The 19073-nt window shown below is 39.4% G+C and overlaps 2 protein-coding genes across 3 annotated transcripts in view; one reads left to right on the top strand and one right to left on the bottom strand.

Moving 5' to 3' along the window:
• Positions 1-2218, bottom strand: part of PDHX (pyruvate dehydrogenase complex component X) — a 67518-nt gene extending 65300 nt beyond the window's left edge. For both annotated transcript variants that reach the window (XM_074809819.1, XM_074809820.1), the window contains exon 1: positions 1828-2218. In XM_074809819.1, coding sequence (XP_074665920.1) covers positions 1828-1969 — 142 coding nt within the window. In that variant the 5' untranslated portion in view covers positions 1970-2218. The remainder of the gene's footprint in view (positions 1-1827) is intronic.
• On the top strand, positions 2212-19017 carry APIP (APAF1 interacting protein). Its single transcript, XM_074809821.1, has 8 exons — positions 2212-2475; positions 8045-8145; positions 11184-11232; positions 12510-12627; positions 13559-13694; positions 16254-16421; positions 16977-17099; positions 18270-19017. The coding sequence occupies exons 1-7, from the start codon at positions 2440-2442 to the stop codon at positions 17074-17076; spliced, it is 708 nt and encodes a 235-aa protein (XP_074665922.1). The 5' UTR covers positions 2212-2439; the 3' UTR covers positions 17077-17099; positions 18270-19017.
• Positions 19018-19073: the final 56 nt, after the last annotated feature.

The following is a 19073-nucleotide window of genomic DNA, read 5'->3' as shown; positions in this document are numbered from 1 at the left end:
CTCATCACAAAATAGGCAGTGGAAACCAGAATAGAATTTAAGTTAAAGCAACTGTGAAACTACAATCCAAGTACTTTTACGCAAAGAAAAGGAAAAAATTAGGTGCACTTCAGCTCCATTTTCTCCACTCCTTTCTCATCCTCCAAGCTCACCAACCTACCCATCCCCTGTGCATTCATTTAATGCTCATGCATAGAGATGCTTACATTCAGAGAAGTCCAGTAGTGTTGCAATTAAGAGCCTTGTTCAGCAACAGATACACGAGAACACTAGCTACAACAATGGGCTCCTTTCAAAGTTATTTTAGTCACTTTTCAGTTAATGACCACACACATCCAAAAAACAGGCTCAAGTATGTCTGAAAAAAAAAAAAGAAGCAATCTTACAATGAACAATTCCCTTCATTGAATTCTCCCTTGTTAAATTAAAATGCTAATAAAAGGAGTCATTGCGTTCATGTAGGTTAGTTTTACTGCACAGGCAGTCCTTACAAGTACACTGGGAAGTAAATATTGTTACTTTTTCATTATGCATAAGGAAGAAGTTCTGGCAATTCACACAGAATCTCAAAGACAGAGCTCATCAGCATAACAGAAATTAGAGCCATGAGCATATGAAACTTCTGAACTCCCTGTCATCATCCATTTTATTGCTATCAACAGTAACTGTTATTACATAGCAATTTTCTGAATAAAAAAGAAGGAAGACTTAAAAAAACCTTCACATAAACAGTAGCTACTATTTTAAAGAAAATCCAAGAGAATTTGTTCTTGGTGACATATTTTAAGAATCAAGTTGAGTCTGGGCAGAGGTTTTTGCCTCCTTCCTTCTCCATGAAGAGATTCAATGCATGTTTAGGCTGTGTATCAAGCAGACTGAAAAGCAGGGGTTTAAGAGAAGAGCAGACCAGAAGACCTCTGTAATATCCTACTAACTACAATCTGAGAATCCCACTGACTGTGAATTTTGTATTTAAACTTACTCAACAAAACACGGGTTCATTGCATCTTTTTGACCTCCTTTGATATGGAAACAGCATTGTCAAACCAAAAAAAATGCAATGAAGCCTTTCTCATCATAAAGATATGAAGTACTACAATAGATTGCCTGGAAGGCCTGTAGACAAGAGATCTTCAATAAGAGTAATGTAGAGATAGCTAATCCTGCATTGGACAAAAAGACAAACATATATTATTTTATGATGAAGCAAATCTTTTCTAATAAAAATTGAGAATAAATAACGTTTGTTTCAAGAACAGGGTTAGCCTTCCCCATATCATACACAGCAGGCTTTGCAAAGAAAAATATTTTTATACTGCAAAGCAGCAAAGTCAACCAGTGGTGGAAAGAAGGGTATACTTAAACCACAATGATTAACAAGTGTCTAAACGACTACTGAGTTTTACTGTAAAATGCACATAGTTTTATTACACAGGGTTAGCAAGAGCTTGTTTCTTCAGTAATTCTCACTCTTCTCTCCGAATTCTCTCCCCTCAGCCCACACCCTTCCTGCTGTACTTCCAGAGGCCAAACCAAACAGCACCCTGCCAAGCTAATCCATCTCCACAGCCTCTCATCCTCTCCCCAGTTGGTCGCTGCTACGAAGTTTCTCCTGCTCAGTACATCAACGGCCCTGCTCGGCCTTGCCACCCTACACACCTACCTGGTAACACCAGGCGCTCACGCTTCCCCACCACCTTGCTCAGCCTTTAGTTCTCTTCCAGCACCACCTACCCTCATCCTTTACTCACCGCCGCAGCTCCTCCACACGGATCTGCAGCAGGCCCACAGCACAACGAAAGGTGCGGGATCCCGACCATCACTCACCCAGCAGCTCTCGGGTCCTGTGCAGACGCCTCCAGCCCCCTCGAGCGGGGAAAGACACGCCGGCGCCCAGAGCTGACCCCCTCCCCAGCAGCAACATCGCCAGCCCCTTGCCGCCACAGCTCAGCCGCCAGGAAGCCGCCATCTTGCTTCTCCTCGCGTCCCTGCCCTCCCCGCCGCCGGGGCTGCCTCTCTCACTGCCTGAGCAGAAAAAAAGCGACACGCCCCCTCTACCCCTCGGCCAAGCCGCCTCAGCGCGGAGGAGCGCCTTCACCAACGGTCCCTGCCCTGCCGCGGGCTCCCCGCCTGCGCCTGGCACCGCGGCGAGCCCTCCCACAGCACCAGCCGCGGGCGCTCAGCCGCTCGCCTGCTCGGGCCTGACTGCCTCTATCGCGCCAGGTACGAGCGAATACCTCCCACCGGCGCACCCGCGCCTCTCCCGGCCCTGCCCGCCCGCCCTCGGGGCGCGCCCGCGGCTGCTCTACAGCTGCTCCCGCTACCGGCCCTTTCCTGCCCTCCCTCCCGCCCTGGGCGGGGAGCGGGGACCGGGGACAGGGCTGCACCGCTCGGGGTCCCCACGCAAGGACCCCCCGCCCTCGCCGACCGGCCGGCGCCATGGCAGCCGCCGCCAACGACCGCGACGCCGCGCAGGTAACGCGGGCCCTGAGGGACGCGGGGCGGCGGGCGGGCCCTCACGCGGGCGTCTCGTCCCGGCAGCGTCCCCTTTAAGGAGCCCGGCGCCGCGCCATGCGGGGCTGGACACCCGCTGCTTGCAGGTGGGGCCGAGCGCCCCGGGGGCCCCCTCTCTGGCGCTCCCTCGCTCCCTCCCTCGCTGCCGGGGCCCTTCTCCGGTGCGGAGAGACCGTCTGCCGGGGTCCCGAGGCGGGACAGCGAACGGGCCGCGGCCCCCTGTGCCGGCCCGGCCGCTGCGGGCGGCTCCGCGCTCTGCCCGCCGCCCCCTCAGCGGGCGCTGCAGGAGAGCAGCCCGCGACTGCGCTTCTTGAGGCAATTCTTCTAACTCTAACAATTAGCTAGTAGCCTTCGTAGTTACTAATTAGCAGAGAGTATGGAGACGTTATGAAATTTACTGTGCTTCCCAAACTGTTGGTAGCTGACAGGTACACGCCAGCTGACGGGCTGCAGGTACAGGACTTGTGGCCCATTTATTTATTTACGATAACTCTCGGGGTTTTTTAGATTTGTTTGGGGTTTTTTTCTGTCTTTGATTGGGGTTTTTTATAAGTCTATACTATAAGTCATCACAACCCGAACATGAGTCAGCAGTGCTGTGCTTCATCGGACAAAGCAAACATCGTGCTGGACCGTATGGGAGCATCAGCTTGGGTGAAGCTTGAGATACCTCTCCTGTTTGTGTGTGGAACTGGTCGAGAGAGCAGCCCAGGTGTCAGGAACAGTGTGCGACTGACAGCAGGGAGATGAGAATCATCAACAGGCTGGATAATGTGGCCTGTCAGGAAAGAGGGAAAGAATCTTAGTCCAAAAAAAAAAAAAAAAAAGCAAATGGACTTGTCTTAATATGTAAAATGCTGTCACAGAGATGAAAGGGAAGAATGCTTTCTTTATGTTTAGTAACTGTTTGGTAAGAGATATCAAGCTTAAGTTTCAGCAAGCAAGGTTTAGGTTAAACATTAGGAAAACAGTTCTAACCTGGGACAGTTAAACAGATTGCCTAAGGAGTTTGCGACTCACTGTCATTGGAGTTTTTAAAGATGAGCTTAAAGCAGGAGCTTCCAAACCCTGTCAGACTTGCCCCAGGCTGCGGTTTCCATCACTTCACCTTCCCTGTCTCCTGCCTCAGACGCTGCCTTGCACCCCTGCCTGTTCCTGCCGTGCTGCTGCCTCCCCGCTCCTGGTTCTGCAAGTCCAACACCAACGGGAAGCATTTTCCTGTAGCATCTGCAACGAGATGCAAGCTGGCTGGCTGTCCAGAGGGGCTGCGTTAAACAAAGCCTCTGCTTTGCTGTGATTCCAAGGGCTAGGAGACAATCCGAGTGGGCTAGGAGACAATCCGAGTGGGCTAGGAGACAATCCGAGTGGGCTAGGAGACAATCCGAGTGGCTCACAAAATCCCAGTTCCCCTTTGCTTAAGACAGTCTTACTTTAGATCATCAAGGATCACTCAAGTCTTCAACTTTAGAGTCGCAGTGGTATTGGGACAGGGGGAGAGAATAGAGACAACGGCACTTTTTTCTTAATGTTTCAGCAAAGGTATTGTTACTAAGTAACTAGTTTTGGAATACACTACATATTTTTTGCTTTTGTTGTCTTATTCCGTGGGTGTTAACAGAATACCTGCCTTCATGTGAGTTCCTGCCGCTGAACAAAGGTTTCTCTTGGAAATGTCCTTTCATGGGGCATAAGTGACTAAGCTAAGTGCAGAACATGTAATCACTTACCATTTTTTAAAAAACTATTAAAGCTTCTAATTGCTGCAATAAAAACAATTCAAAACCAAAAAGGCACAAGAGAAATAATCAGTTTCACTTGGAGGTCTGTACTTGTTATAAAAATTGACAGTTTGAGGCTTTCAAGCAGAGTAGGAATCCTCACCACGTTGCTTTCCTATCTCTTCCTTATAATTATTTCTTTTCTCACTTAATAAAACTCCCTTTTGCATTATAAAATCCTTGCATGGTCCTGAAGGTGTTGTAGAAAATAAACTTTTTTAAAGGATCAGGACAATATTTTTGCCGTTTTGGTTTATTTGATCCATTTTGATGCTGAAGACAGATTTTAAGCAGAAATCTACCAGCTTATTAAGGGTACTTTTCTCACTTTCTGTATACAGTGTAGCACAAATCTGTTTTACCACATCAAACTTACCACTACGTGGCTATGCAGAGAAACCTCATCATAGTTTACTACCTGTCAGTATGAAATATCAACGGTATGATTTAATCTATGCAGGCTGTGCTTATTTCTGTGGAAAATACATGATTTCTAAGCAATTTATGAAAGGGAGGTACATATTTCAGGCACTGCTTATTTACTATAATATCTTAAAACATCCACTTTGGAGTTCAGTTTTACATCTTTTTAAAATTATCCCCAAAACCTTTACAGATGGGTCTGTTCCACAAGTAGCCTGGGTCCACCTTGGTTTCCATTGTCTTAGATCCACATAATTTTCTGGGTTTTTGGGTTGGGAGGTTGGGTTTGTTTTGGTTTTTAAATTGTATTAGGTACAGTAATTTGGATTAAAAAAGGAAAAGCTAATTTTCCTTGAGCAACCACAGTCTTGCAGAATAAAATAATATTTTTTTGAAAATGGAAATATTCTGAATTTTCAGTGAGCACTTTCAGTCACTTTCTGTTTAGAAATTTGCCAGCAAGTTTGTTTCCAAAATAATAATTTAATGGATTGAAAAATTAGTTACATCTTTTAGTTCATAGAAATTTGTGGCATTTTCCTTCATACCTAACAGCATGTAGTAACTGAGGCTAAGATGGTAGCAGCATAGCAGCAAAGAAGCTAAATTGTTCATGTTAGCTGTATCAGAAAACTAGTGGGCCAGATCCTGAGTTGAAGATGTGAAGGAAGAGATAACCACTGGCATCCATACTTCAACTTAAAAATCAAATTTAAAAGTACTGCTAATTGAGATTTGACAGAAAGTAATCCTGTTGAGTTGCCTACTGCTTTCACACATGTTTACTCCCAGGTTTATTACAGCAAGTGCCCTTTTTTAGTTATGGAAAGAACTGTCATTTTTATTATCAGTAATTTTAAACATGAAATACAATAATATTTTTCTTTAGATAGTTTATGGTTATAATCAGTATTCACTGATCCTGGAAAGATGCTGTTAAACTCTGAAGATTGATTTATAATCCTGGAACTCTTCAGAAAAATAGTCAAAATTCCTTGGTTATATTTATTTCATATGTTCTTGATGAAAGTAGCTTCTGAATTTGAACTTTAAAAGGTTATTTTTAATGATTCACAGTGGTGAAAAGCACTCATGTTCTTCCATGAATATGAATTTTGCAGTAAATGTCTGGCTTCATCAAAGAGGGAAGGTACAAAACAACTGTAGGAGTGTTACAGGTTTTTTTATGGCTGTGTACATTCAATAAATAATAGCAGTGTAAACCTGTTTAATATAAGCTTATTCCATCAAAAGTAGAAGAGACATAATTTTTCTTTGAAATCGAAAATACTGCTGTAGGTGCTACTAGGTACTACAGTGACAGTGATGTCATTTTGAGTAAGAGTCAGAACAAGATACTGTGGGACTCAGTTTTGTGACAGGCAAATAGATAAAAGTTATGTACAGCCATTAATTTTGTATAAGTAAACCAGAACAACAAACCAGGGACCCATAATTTACACATACTATGGGCCTGGTTTGTGTTTGTAAACATGCGACACATGCATTAATATTTTCAGATTCACAGTACATTTCAGAGTCGTTAGTATTTGAGGAATGTTTGGTTAGAGTATACTTGATGTGTATTACTGTCTTCAGTGGAAAGGAGCTGGGAAAGAGGGCTTTTATTTTCAGCTGGGTGAATGGGGAAGATTTCAGATTTTTTTCAATGTAAACATAGGAGTTTGTGTTTGGCTTGGGGTCTTTTTCCTTCAAGTACTCTTGTATATTCTGTTCTGTTTTTTCAGGTAATGTGAACTCGTGAAGGTTCATGGTGCTTTAAAAATCTTCTTACACAAGTTTCGAGCAGTGCTGGTTAGAGTCTTGTTTCTGTCACTTGAACGAACAGATGATTTTTTAATATAATCACTTCAGAAGCAAGCGCCACTGAAGAATATGGTGCTACAGTGTTAAATTGAAGTTTGAAGTCCTGATCAGGCTTCATGCATATATAAAAAGAATCATGTAAGAGTTGGCTGCAGTAGCAGGGGACTGTATTTGGTGACCTAAGTGTTTAGCCTTCCTAAAACTAATACATTTTTCTCCTGAAAACAATGCAGGGAACACATCTATTGCGCTTAATTGCTGATTTCTGTTACACACCCATATAAGAAACAAACCCAGCTGTATTACTGTGGTAATGTAGGTGGAAATCTCACCCCATCCCAGGGAGATAAATTGACATAAATAGAATGATTGCTCTGTTTCTCTACTGTTTAATTCCTTATTTGATGGGTTCAGTTGTATCGGGATCTTTGTGAAAGCACATATGATTTTTATTTTTACACTGGTAAATGGGGGAAGACTTTGGCTTTTTATTCTTTCAGATAAGCTAAAAGAAATCCTCAAGACAACATCCAAATGAATAAATTCAAGCACACAGCATGAATTAAAGTAGCATCTCACAGTTGTCTCTGTGTATTCTGGTTGTATTTCTCATGTAAATGATTCCAACATTCAACATTTTTAATTTTCCAGTTTAGTACTCGCTTATCAAAGACTGCTGTTAGGTACAGCTTGCTTAGTTTTATATGTTCAGTGCAGAGCAATGTTTAGGATTTCCAATAAATAGTTTTAGCCTGTACTGTAAAGCCACTCTGGTTTAGATTAACTATGAATGAATCTCTGATACTACAGATACCGAATAGATAAATATAAATATGTTTATTGATGTAACAAACAATGGAATATGGAAAAATTTAAGAACTTTTTTTCCTTCTGAAAGAAATATTAAAATAGGGCAATTTGCCTTCTAGCCAAACTGCTTGTGAAGTAACCTCACGTTGTAAAAATATGGGAATGTGAAGTTCATCAAATAATTTGACTATGTTTTCTATGGTATTTTTGACTGCTATGTAAAAATATTGTATAACAGAACTAATAAAGGCTGTTCTACTGAAATTTGTGAATCAAGCAAAATAAACCTACAGAAAACTGATTCAATGGGAAAAGTTATTAGTTGAGCTTTTCAAAATGGATCAGGTTAGATGCATTTATTTTTCTTTTTTTATGGCAATAATCTATGACTTAATCTCGCTAGTGTAATACCTCTGGGCCACTGCACTCAAATAAATGTGAGATGAGACCTTTCCTGTAAAGGATGATCAGACATGCATTTTATCTGGGGGGTTTGTTTGTTCCTTTCGAGATGTGAATGGTGCCTGCAAAGTGTAAAGGGCATTGTGCAAGCACGCAGTCAGTTTGTAACTGAAGATCGTATAGACTGCAGTATGAAAGTACTACCCCTTTAAACTCAATGTCAGAATTGAAATCCTTAGGTTTGTGATGTTTCTGATGATTTTTAATCTATTTTTTTAATTTATTTTTAGGAGAAGTTACACCCAAGAAATCTTATCCCAGAGCTTTGTAGACTGTTTTATGGTTTGGGCTGGGTAACAGGAACTGGTGGAGGAATCAGCTTGAAACATGGGTAAGTAGAGATGGACGAGAAAGAATGTGATGGTTAGAGAGAGAGAGACACTGTGTTTAGTAGTTGGTGAGGGCATTTCAGTCCCATGAAAAATCTTTGAAAGTCAAGTGAGCAAGAAGGTAGAGAAGGAAATGAACAGTACGCTATACTCAACCATGTAGAAGGGAGGTGGCTGGTCTGAATTAATCATTGCAGTCCCTTCAGTGGAGAGAGCCAACTTCAGAGAGAGCCTTTTTTCTGTCCTTTTCCTGTCTTTTTTTAAGGTAGATGAATTGTCTATAAGGAACAGTGCATTCCTCCTTTTTCATTTCACTGACTATTGAATTTAGAGTGGGTTACACTAGGCACAGAGCTTTCACATGCCTGTGTTTAGATGACATGAATCCCACCCTAGACATTTTGCAGGCAAGACATTTCCTTTAAGAAAGGAAATTACTGTTCTTCTGAGATAATTTCTAAGGAGATATTCTTAACATATAATTAAAGCAGGACAGGTAACAGCAAAACATTTTTTGGTGTGTATCCACTACTAAGGAGCACCACTTTGCTTTTTAATTTGGTTGTCTCTCCCCGTTCATACTTTCCAAGCTTTTAATGGAGACAGAGCTCCTCTCAGTGGCCACTGAAAAAACAGAAGTCCTCATTCTGCAAAACACCTTGCACAGTGCCTGATATTCTGTCCCCAGTCACAGGGTGTTTTGACTCTCTAACTTGAAAGTGTCTGACCTCTCACTCATTTTTCTGACATACACTCGCACGCAGACACAAACAGCCATTGCTACTCAAATATATGAGAGCTATAGATCTGAAGTAAAGGCTCTAAATGCTAACGTTTGTGCTGTTCTAATTGCTTTATGCAGGTTATTTCACTTCCCTGCTTGATTTTGCAAGAGAAGCAACAGCAATAATAATAATGAGAGGAATGATAAGAGGATTAGTTCTTGTTTTTGAAGCTCTTCATCTGTGGAAAGATCTTTCTAGCACTAATTTCTCAGCAGTAGCTAAATATGGCCTGTTCATCATTTCAGTGTGATTCATGTTGGCTGTGGCAAGACAAATGGTGTCAACAGAGATTACACTAACATAGTAGTACAGTTTTCCTCAGCAGTTATATAACTTGGTTGCTCAGACTACACCAAAATACATATTCGAGTTGGTACCGATATTGTACATGGTCTAGGAATAGTAATCTATGTGACTGTACTGGTTTATACCTAGAGTAACAGTAGCTGTGTTTCAAAATTGATAGTTATGAGGCAGAGATCAGACTAGCTTAGAATTGTTACATAGGAAACAGCGAAAGAACAATTGAAATTTGATTGAAGTTCTAACAACTGGTTTTACCAGCTAATCCTAATCAGCATTACTCAGTGTGCAGTTCGTGTCAGCTACTCAGAATAAAAATGCCAATTTGTACATGGGATTGAATATTTAAAGTGGATCTAGAATTCTTTTTCAGGTATCATGTGTTTTAAAGGCTGTATTCTATCATCAGGTTTTCCCTTTGTGATTAATTTCTAAAAAAAAAAAAAAAAATTAAGAAAAAATGCATGTCTTCCATTAGTAACTGAATTACCACTTGATTTCTCAATGTGTTGCACTCTGAATCATCTTGCTCATGCAAAGGAATTAAGACTAAATTAATGCAATGTTAGCAGTGTTAATTCATGAATGTTAAAAAGCACAAATATGATAAAGCCATTTTAACACTGTGAAGATTATATCATTTTATTTTTGGAAGAGTTAGAATCATAGAATCATTTAGGTTGGAAAAGACCCTTAAGATCGTGACTCCAGCTATAAACCTAACACTACCAACTCCACCACTAAACCATGTCCCTGTGTACCACGTCTACACATCTTTTAAATACCTCCAGGGATGGTGACTCAACCACTTCCTTGGGCAGCCTGTTACAATCCTCAACAACTCTTTTGGTGAATAAATTTTTCCTAATATCCAGTCTAAGCCTCTCCTGGTGCAACTTGAGGCCATTTCCTCTTGTCCTATCACTTGTTACTTGGGAAAACAGACCAACATCCGCCTCGCTACAGCCTCCTTTCAGATAATTTTAGAGACCAACCAGGTCTCCCCGCAGCCTCCTCTTCTCCAGACTAAACAGCCCCGGTTCCCTCAGTCGCTCCTCGTAAAACTTGTGCTCCAGATCCTTCACCAGCTTCGTTGCTCTTCTAACTTCTCTTGTCCAGAAATATAAACATCTTGTGGTCCTTAGGAAATGTATCTGTAACTTGACTAATTATTCACTAGATGTCTCTGTGCTCCTAAATTTAGTATGTTACTGTTGAAACCAAATAGTGATTACAATGGAGAGAGATAATCTGGGGTTTGTTTTTGCTATCATTAAAATTATTTCAGATACCATCTTAAAATCATTTTAATTTAAATCAATTTTTCATCTTCTTTCTTCATGTAAACCTTACAAAAAGTGATGCACTTGAATTCCAGTTGTTTAATTGCATTGAATTAGTGTTATCTTTTTATCAATGCAAATAAATGTATAAAGGCATTAAAAAACTAAACTACATAGTTATAACAAAAACCAAAAGTATTTACATTGTAGAACACTACAGATATTTAATATTGGTTATAGGTAGTCTGTGGATTTTCTAGTAATAGTTTTGTCACCTGTTTTGTCATAGACCAGTATCTGCTTGCAATTTCTCTTATTCCATTTTTATTCTGAATTCTGGGAATCTGAATTTGGAATTATTGCAGCGGGAAGCTTTGTGGTTTTCTTTGTAGGAAAAATAAGGCTGCACTTCCTATGTGTGTTTTCGATCTCTCGTCAAGTTGAAAGTAGAGTTTTGTACCCCTGTAAGTTAGAGATTTCATATGCCCATGTATGATTCAGTTCGATTTTGAAAACATCTACATGTCAGTCTATGAAAGGAGCAAGAAAGTTATGAAATTATGAGAGGCTAGATTTGCTATTTCCTTCTCAGTGGATGGAGAGCTCTAATGCTTGTGCAGTTCAACAACTCTGTGTTTACCAGTTTTCCCTGTCTGTAACTTTTCTTAGGAATGAGATCTACATCGCTCCTTCAGGAGTCCAAAAGGAAAGAATACAGGTATGTTGAACTGTATTTTTACCTCAGAGCTCATCTTGAGATGGATGGAAGTACCTTTGTTTAGAGTTTCATTTTTCCTTATGTAAAGTTAGAAACTTGTTATACTGTTGAATGCCTTATTGAAACAACTGAGGATTTCACTCGGTACTCCACTAGCATAGCAAGCCAACGTGTGTTTCAGTGGCCAGTTTTGATGATCTCTTTGTTTTAAAGTAACACAGAAGACTGTGAGAGACTCAAGTCCAGCTTTATTGTTTGTCAAGCTTGAATGGCTTTATAGCTGTCTGGCTACAGTTTCAAGTTACTGTGGTACATACATAATTAAGCATTAACACCTCATCTCTATTTTCATTTGAGTGGTTATAAATCTTTGTCTTGATATTCTCAGTAAATAGATGGGCTCTCCCAATGAAAAGGTGACCTTGTCTATCTGTCTCCTTTCCAAAAAAAACCCAAAATATAAGCAGAGGGAAGAATGGTAAATAACTATTTTATGACAGCAGAAACTCCCCCACAATAGAATATATGTAAAGGATTTGTTGTTTTATAGGTCTGAGGGTAAATACAATGAGAAGTGAAAGGAATCCCTTCGCTGATAGAAACTTGGGGTTTCACAGCAGTGATCCCTGGGGATGGTAGCAGTGAGGTCAGGCAAAGGGGTAACATGGGAAGATTGTGATGGCCTGGTCTTTGCTAGCAGTAGCAGTGGATGGAGTACAGTGAGTAAGGAAATCTCTTGCAAAGCTATTTCCCGCTGATTTTTTAAAATAACATTAAAGAAGAAAGTTTGATTACTGCCCTGAACAATTCTTTGGACTATTATGAGTAGCCGATTGATGCAAAGGTAACATTCATGTAAAGCTACTAAAAACAAGGTTTAAAAACATAATTCTACAAGTTAAATATACGTAGGTTTAATTCATGACCTTTGTTGGCTCTTTAAGGGAGAAGGAAAAGTACATCTACATTATTTTTACTTTTCCTTTTGATCTATTGTCTGTAATTAGATACAGGCTGTCTCCTTTCTGAGAAAATGTTAGTTTTACAAGTATCTGCTTGGCAGCAGTCTGAATAAAAAGACTACCTAATACTAATTCGCATTACACAATGTCAGTAAGTAGTATTAGAAGCTAGAATAAATGTGGTGTGTTACAGCACTTTTACAAAGTTAGAATCACTTTCTGTATTAAATATGTGGTGTATATATTTGTCTCCCTAGAAGGAAAACTAAACTATTCAGGTCATCACAGGTCAAAATAGTTTCTTCTTTCTTACAGCCAGAAGATATGTTTGTTTGTGACATGAACGAACAGGACATCAGTGGTCCTCCACCACACAAGAAACTAAAGAAAAGCCAGTGCACGCCTCTTTTTATGAATGCCTACACTATGAGAGGTGTGTAGCAAATGTTTTCAGTTCAGCAGCGACTGAAACACTGTATATACACATCCACAAAGTCGATATTCAGTACCATATTCTTCATACGTGGAAGTTACAGTGAAGTAAATATGACACTATAGAATAAATTGTTTTGCAAAGAAATATGTACAGTGGAAGGTAATCTGTGGTAACATCCTATGAGTCATTCACATTTTAATCTTCTCATGTAGTTATCTATACCTGTGATCATCTTTTCAGCACTAATTTTTAATGCAGTATATTCGCAGGTTGCAGGAGGAGCTGGGGGATTTACATCTGTAACTTTAGAAAGGATTTAGGGAGTCTTCTGATCTTCCTGCACAAGAAGCTTACACATGTACCAGAGGAAAACTCATTTCATGTTTTTGGCAACATTGCAACTTTATGAGTAAATTATAATTATTGTCTACCTATCTTTCCATCATGACACAGTAAGATAACGTTAAATATTTTTTTAGAGAACCAGTGCATAATCGAAGTAGAGTACTAGCCTAAAAAGAAAGTAAAGGTCTTCAAATTTTTGTCTCTCAAATAAGTTTGGGAGTTCTTTAGAATCTCCGAACTCTGATAAAATTAATAGTGTTTCAGTCATTGCAGTATGTAAAGAAATGTACAAGTAGTGTTTCTCCTTGAATTTGTGCAAGTAGTTTTTCTCCTGGAATTTGTCACTAACTGAAAATGAACACTAGTGTGCTGAGACAATCCATAATTATCCTTTATAGATGAGTAATTGTATCATAGCTTCATTTAGGTTACTGTATATTTTTTCCTCTAATGCAGTAGAGCACCATTTGCTAAGATGCCTAGGCGAAGAAAATGAATCAAATAAGTGAATAACATTTTCTTAATAGACATATTTTAAAATGAATTCCAAAAATATATTTTTTTCTTCTTTTGCTGTTCTTAGGGGCAGGCGCAGTGATCCATACTCATTCCAAGGCTGCTGTTATGGCTACCCTTCTTTACCCAGGGAGTGAGTTCAGTATTACTCACCAGGAGATGATAAAAGGAATCCAGAAGTGTACTTCAGGAGGCTATTACCGGTACTTCTCTATATTTAAAAAAAGAGGCATGCTGTTTGATCATTTGTTTTCAGCAATATAAATAAATGACAAGTCATTTGAGTTATGTGTGTTAAAGTGTGTAATATAAAGTGTTAGGAATAAGAAGTAAAAATACCTCTGTAATAAATCAGAGACTGGCTTTCTGTAAGAAGGTCTCAAGCCTATGGAAGAGATGTGAGATAAAATCTTGTAATGTCAAGGCAACTGTGGTCTGTTGAGCTACAGAAACAAACCAAATAAAGAGCTATGTCTTGACAAATATCTCACGAACAGAGATGTTAACGCATCTATACAGCGTTAAGCTGAAACTGGAGCCAACCAAAATTAGGTTGGATTGATAATGTACAAACTACATTTGGGTGGGCTTCACATATCACTGCCTGTGCTAGTTTAGGGCATGTTAAGAGGGTAGAGGGTTTCAGATTTTACTTGACAGACTTTGAAAGAAAATTCAGAATAAACAGCTCATTAAAGATAATGTTATTACTTTTCAAGGATGAGCTCTGAGGTAAGTGCTGAGTTATTCCAAAGTATGTGTGATGGCTTGTTTTGAGGACTCCACCCACAGAGTGTTGAATTGGGATCTGCAAACAATATTTATATAATATGTGACAATTAGATGACAAATTGAAATGCTAAATTCTTCCCACTTTTTGATGTTAATTTTTGTAACTATTGCCCTTTGACAAGGGAGCACGCCTTATGTCTGGTGTGTGATTTTATGCCCAGGTATATTTTAATCAGTGTTGGTTGACTTGCCAGGTTTACCTTCTTGTCAATTTGTATTTTTAATGTGTCAAAAGACACCCCTTATATTGAATTGTCTATCAACACTGGTTTTAAAAAAATCCACAGGAGTTTTCTTTATTGAATATGCACGTTGAATTTTCAAACATTCCTAGTTGTTAGTCAGGAGACGTTGTATTTATCATTCATTGTATATATCTCTGAGTTGTCTGGTGTCATCCTGTTAATTTACCAGAAAAACTAAAGAAATCAAAGCTCCAGACTACATGGTTCCTAAGTATGTATTTGTCCATACTAGACTGATTCCATTGTCTTGCCTCACACAAGGCTCCCCATTGAATTCAAAAGAAATTTGATAGTGCAGAATGGGACCTTGCAGAAAAGGGATTGACAGTGTATTATTTCTAATTACACAGACCTTTTCTGGAAGCTCTTCGGGAAAATGGTACAGATGAGATGATCAGAAGTATTTGTTGGCCTAAATATGATCCCACTGGTGCCAGAACAGTTTTATCTTTGACTTCAGCAGAAGGAGAACTAGATCTGTAGCAAATAGCTTTGAAAGTCTCAGACTGTCCCGAGATATTTTATATGAAGGTTTGACTAAATGGAGGCTGCTTATATTTCAGTGAAACTAAAGAGATACCAAGTAATTAACTCATTCAGAGTCTTTTGGGGGTTTTCTAGATACTAGTTCTTGATAAAAAGCTTACAGTTATGATTAGGAATCAGTTACGGTATTTATACCTGCTTCCAAACTCATGTCCAAGTAGAAAGCAGAACCTAGGAAACCAATCCCTTGGCTCATTTGGCCTCACTAGTAGTAAACACTCCAAATCTAATTTTCATGATCAGAATATGTAAGAGTCGAAGTAAACCTACAAAACCACTTAATTTTCTTCATTCGCTATTTTTATAGACTTCCTTGGGAAAGCATCAGCATTGAAAACTGTGTAAGGGATGAGACTTTTTTTTTTTTGGTATTATTTTTACCATTACTTTCTCTCTGTGTTTTATAAAAGTACTACTAGCATCCACTCATGAAATATCTATGTGATCTCAATGATAAATCTGAACCTGAACTGGGGACTTATTAAAACTATTTAAACAAGTTTCTGCCAGTGTTAATTAAAGTTCAGACAATGCCAAATATCCCAGTCCTCCTTCAGAAGAAACTCTTAGGCAAGTTCCACTGTGTAACATGCATCATCTTGTCTTTGGAACTGGGGTTCTCAGGCTCTCTTAAGATCACATATAGCCCACCAATGACTCCATCACAGAGAATTTATTTTTCATGTGTTGACTCTACTTTCTATTTATATGCCTTAGCAGGACAATCTTATTTCCAGGGGCTTTTTGGACTACCTAAACTATTTTTTTTTCTGCTCTCCAGCAAACAGCTTCATTTCCTTCTTCATGATGTGATTCTTTTAAATAATTTAATCTGAGATAAAGCTTGTAGGTGATGCCAATACAGGATGATGAGAGTCTGAAAAAGTTGTAAAGGGACCCAACTACAAAGTGATATATGAACAAACAGCTACACCTAATACATCAAAGTGTTATTTTCTTTTTGTGCCTCAAGTGTAGCTCAGGTATTGCCAACAGAGAACACATTTTGGAGTGAGAGATGTTCCTGAGAGTTCTTATGTTACAGCATGACTCACAAGGGAAGAGCATAAAATCACTAGCGTTGAGAATCTTTACATCTTTACACAGCCTCTTGCTTAGGGAAAAGCTTCCATACATCCAAACACAGCGGTTTTTTAAATGCATTCCTTTTTCTTTTAGGTATGATGATACACTAGTGGTTCCCATTATTGAGAATACACCAGAAGAGAAGGATCTTAAGGAAAGAATGGCACGTGCACTGGAAAAATACCCAGACTCTTGTGCTGTATTGGTCAGACGTCACGGAGTTTACGTATGGGGAGAAACATGGGAAAAAGCCAAAACGATGTGAGTACAATTTAGGAATATGGTATCTTTTGCCATTATACCTCAAAATCTTAATGCCCTTGATGTCATGTGTATTTCCAACCCATGGAAAATGATTCAGAACATTAAATTCTGGCCTCACTGAATATGTAGGGAGCTTTTGGGAATGGGTTAATCTGTGATTCCACCGCTTGGTTTTCCTCTCATATCAGTGCTGGCTGATAGGGTTGCCAGCATTTTCCTTTCATATGGACAAGTCTCTCCTCATATGAAACCTGCAGGCAATCTCTGCCTCTACATGACACCTGCCAATACTGTTTCTGTAGTCTTCCCTAGTGCCATTTATTGGAATTTACTTCTTCATTTGCTGATGGAAATGCAGCAAATCCAGATCACATAGCAAAAGTGCTGGGACTTTCCATACTGCAGTAATGGGAATAAATGATAATAGAACTGTCCAGTCAGACCATCACATTGGTGATGTAAAGCTCAAGGAAGAAAAATATTAATTTCCATAAAACATGGTAAGACTTGAGCCCTACTTTACATTTCACTTTTTTTTCCTTTTAATTTTAGGTGTGAGTGTTACGATTACTTGTTTGATATCGCAGTGCAGATGAAGCAGCATGGGCTAGATCCTTCCAAACATCCAGCAGCAGAAAATGGGATCTTGTAAATGACAGCAACATTGATGTTCAGGTGTGAATTTATCTGTAGAGATGATCTGTTTGGAGGGAGAGACTGACAAATGACACCATCGCTTCAGTCTGCTTCAGTATTGCACATCTCCCCTGCTCCGCCCCATTACCACTGCAATTGTATCTATGCCTGAAGTGTGCTCCTTTGCCACACAATGCAACAAAAAGATACATATTAATAGTTAAGTATGTCCTGTCCATATTTTAGCACCTATGTACATCATGGAGTGCAATTGCTTTTTAAGACTAAATTGTATCAAGCATTACTAGAAAAAGCCAATGGAGAAAAAAGACCTTAGTCTAGTAAGCTAATCTATACAGAGGTGCCTGAACACCTACTTTTGTTCTTCAGCTTGCAGGATCAAGTCTGCTTTCAGTCCATCTCAGTGGTATTACTTTTCCTTCAGCAGAAATGTCTGGTTGCAATTTGATTAAGTTTTATTGATTATTGTCACCTGTTTACCTCATACGGCAAGTTTCCATGACACTTTGTTTTCTAATGTAGCAATGATCAATGTTTTGAAAGTTTTCCTAACGAACACTTTAAAGTAAAAGCACATAGATAGTGTGATCAGGCAGTACTTTACATGAAGGGTCCCTGAAACAATTCTCAGGTAAACAGTGTACAGCTTGGTATGGCAAAACACAGTGGTAGCGTAACATTTTAGGGTCTGGGACGCTTCTTGCTGAAAATCTAAGCAAGTGTAAAGATACCAGTACTGAGAATATAAAGGAGTTGCTAACCCAAAGTGGTGTTCTGATGAAACAGGATAGGCTAACTTGTTGCACAGAGTTGGCCCATCAGATAATCTTCTCCACCCACCACGTTTGCATCGGAAGAGATGACAAGTGGCTGCTCGGGCAGCCTGACCCCAGAACAGACAGGTGCTTGGATCATTAGCCTTTATGCCCACACTAGAGTAGGACGCAGTGGGACAGGAGGCTTGCTGTCAAGTGAGTCTCTGCATGAACAGGTATTTGGAGACACTGGCTACCACACCTGCACAGAGCTACCTCACGGCCCACGAGAACCATTCTAAAATTGCCCCTCGGCCCCTGCAATTGCATAGGTTGGGCTAACACAGTGGCATTAATACTCCTCTGCCTATGTCTTATGACCAAATACCTAGTTTTAGAATATTTTCACTTTTATCTTGTTTCTCCTGTACAGGTTTCTTACATGATGATGGAAATTCCAGATTCTACCTCACGCTGTTAAAACCAGAAGGGGGTGCAGTTATACTTGGCTGACTGACAGATGTTAGCAGTCAGTTTTGACTGTGAAACACATCCAAGAAGAAAAAGAAGTTAAACAAAAAAAGCTGAACAATCATTGCTATTTATGAATCCTGTCAAACGCTACAGTAGGGGGAATGAAGATTCAGATGCAAAAAAAAGACTTTGAAAAAAGCTACGGAGAACTAATGCAACGTTTTGTTTGCGTGCTTTAAAAGTTCATATTTCAACAACCTGCATTTGTTGATACTGCTCTACTGCTACATCATTTAACTTCTTCTAGGTCTCCATTTCTGAAAGTTACAGTAGCCTTTATTCTTGGGGAAAAAAGTGAGGACAACCCCTAATTAGAAGTTAAGTATAAAGTTTAAAGCATTGTTTGAACTGTTGATTCATTCATGCCGTGTTAATAGGGGTTTTTTTAAATTAAGCCTGTAGCATATGTATTTTTTAAATTCTCTTAATTGTCATTATAATGAGTAGGAAACATAATTTTATAGTGTGCATTTAGAAGTTGTTACTGAGAGACTGCTCTGGGTCTTGTCTGGTTTTTACCTCTTTAAATTCATTCACTTCCAATAAGGTTATGTTTATTACAACTTTAAAACAGCTTTTTATGACCTATAATTAGCCAGCCTAAGATAGATTTAATCATACTGCTCATTAAAATATAGTCTCACATATTTATGTATCTTATTGTCTTCTTTCAAAATCTTGAATGGCCCCCCAGTGGCACCAA

The sequence above is a fragment of the Strix aluco genome, chromosome 31 (assembly GCF_031877795.1).
Source record: "Strix aluco isolate bStrAlu1 chromosome 31, bStrAlu1.hap1, whole genome shotgun sequence".
Lineage (NCBI taxonomy): Eukaryota > Metazoa > Chordata > Aves > Strigiformes > Strigidae > Strix > Strix aluco.
Note: the sequence above shows the minus strand (reverse complement) of the source record. Positions and strands in the feature narration are given on the sequence as shown.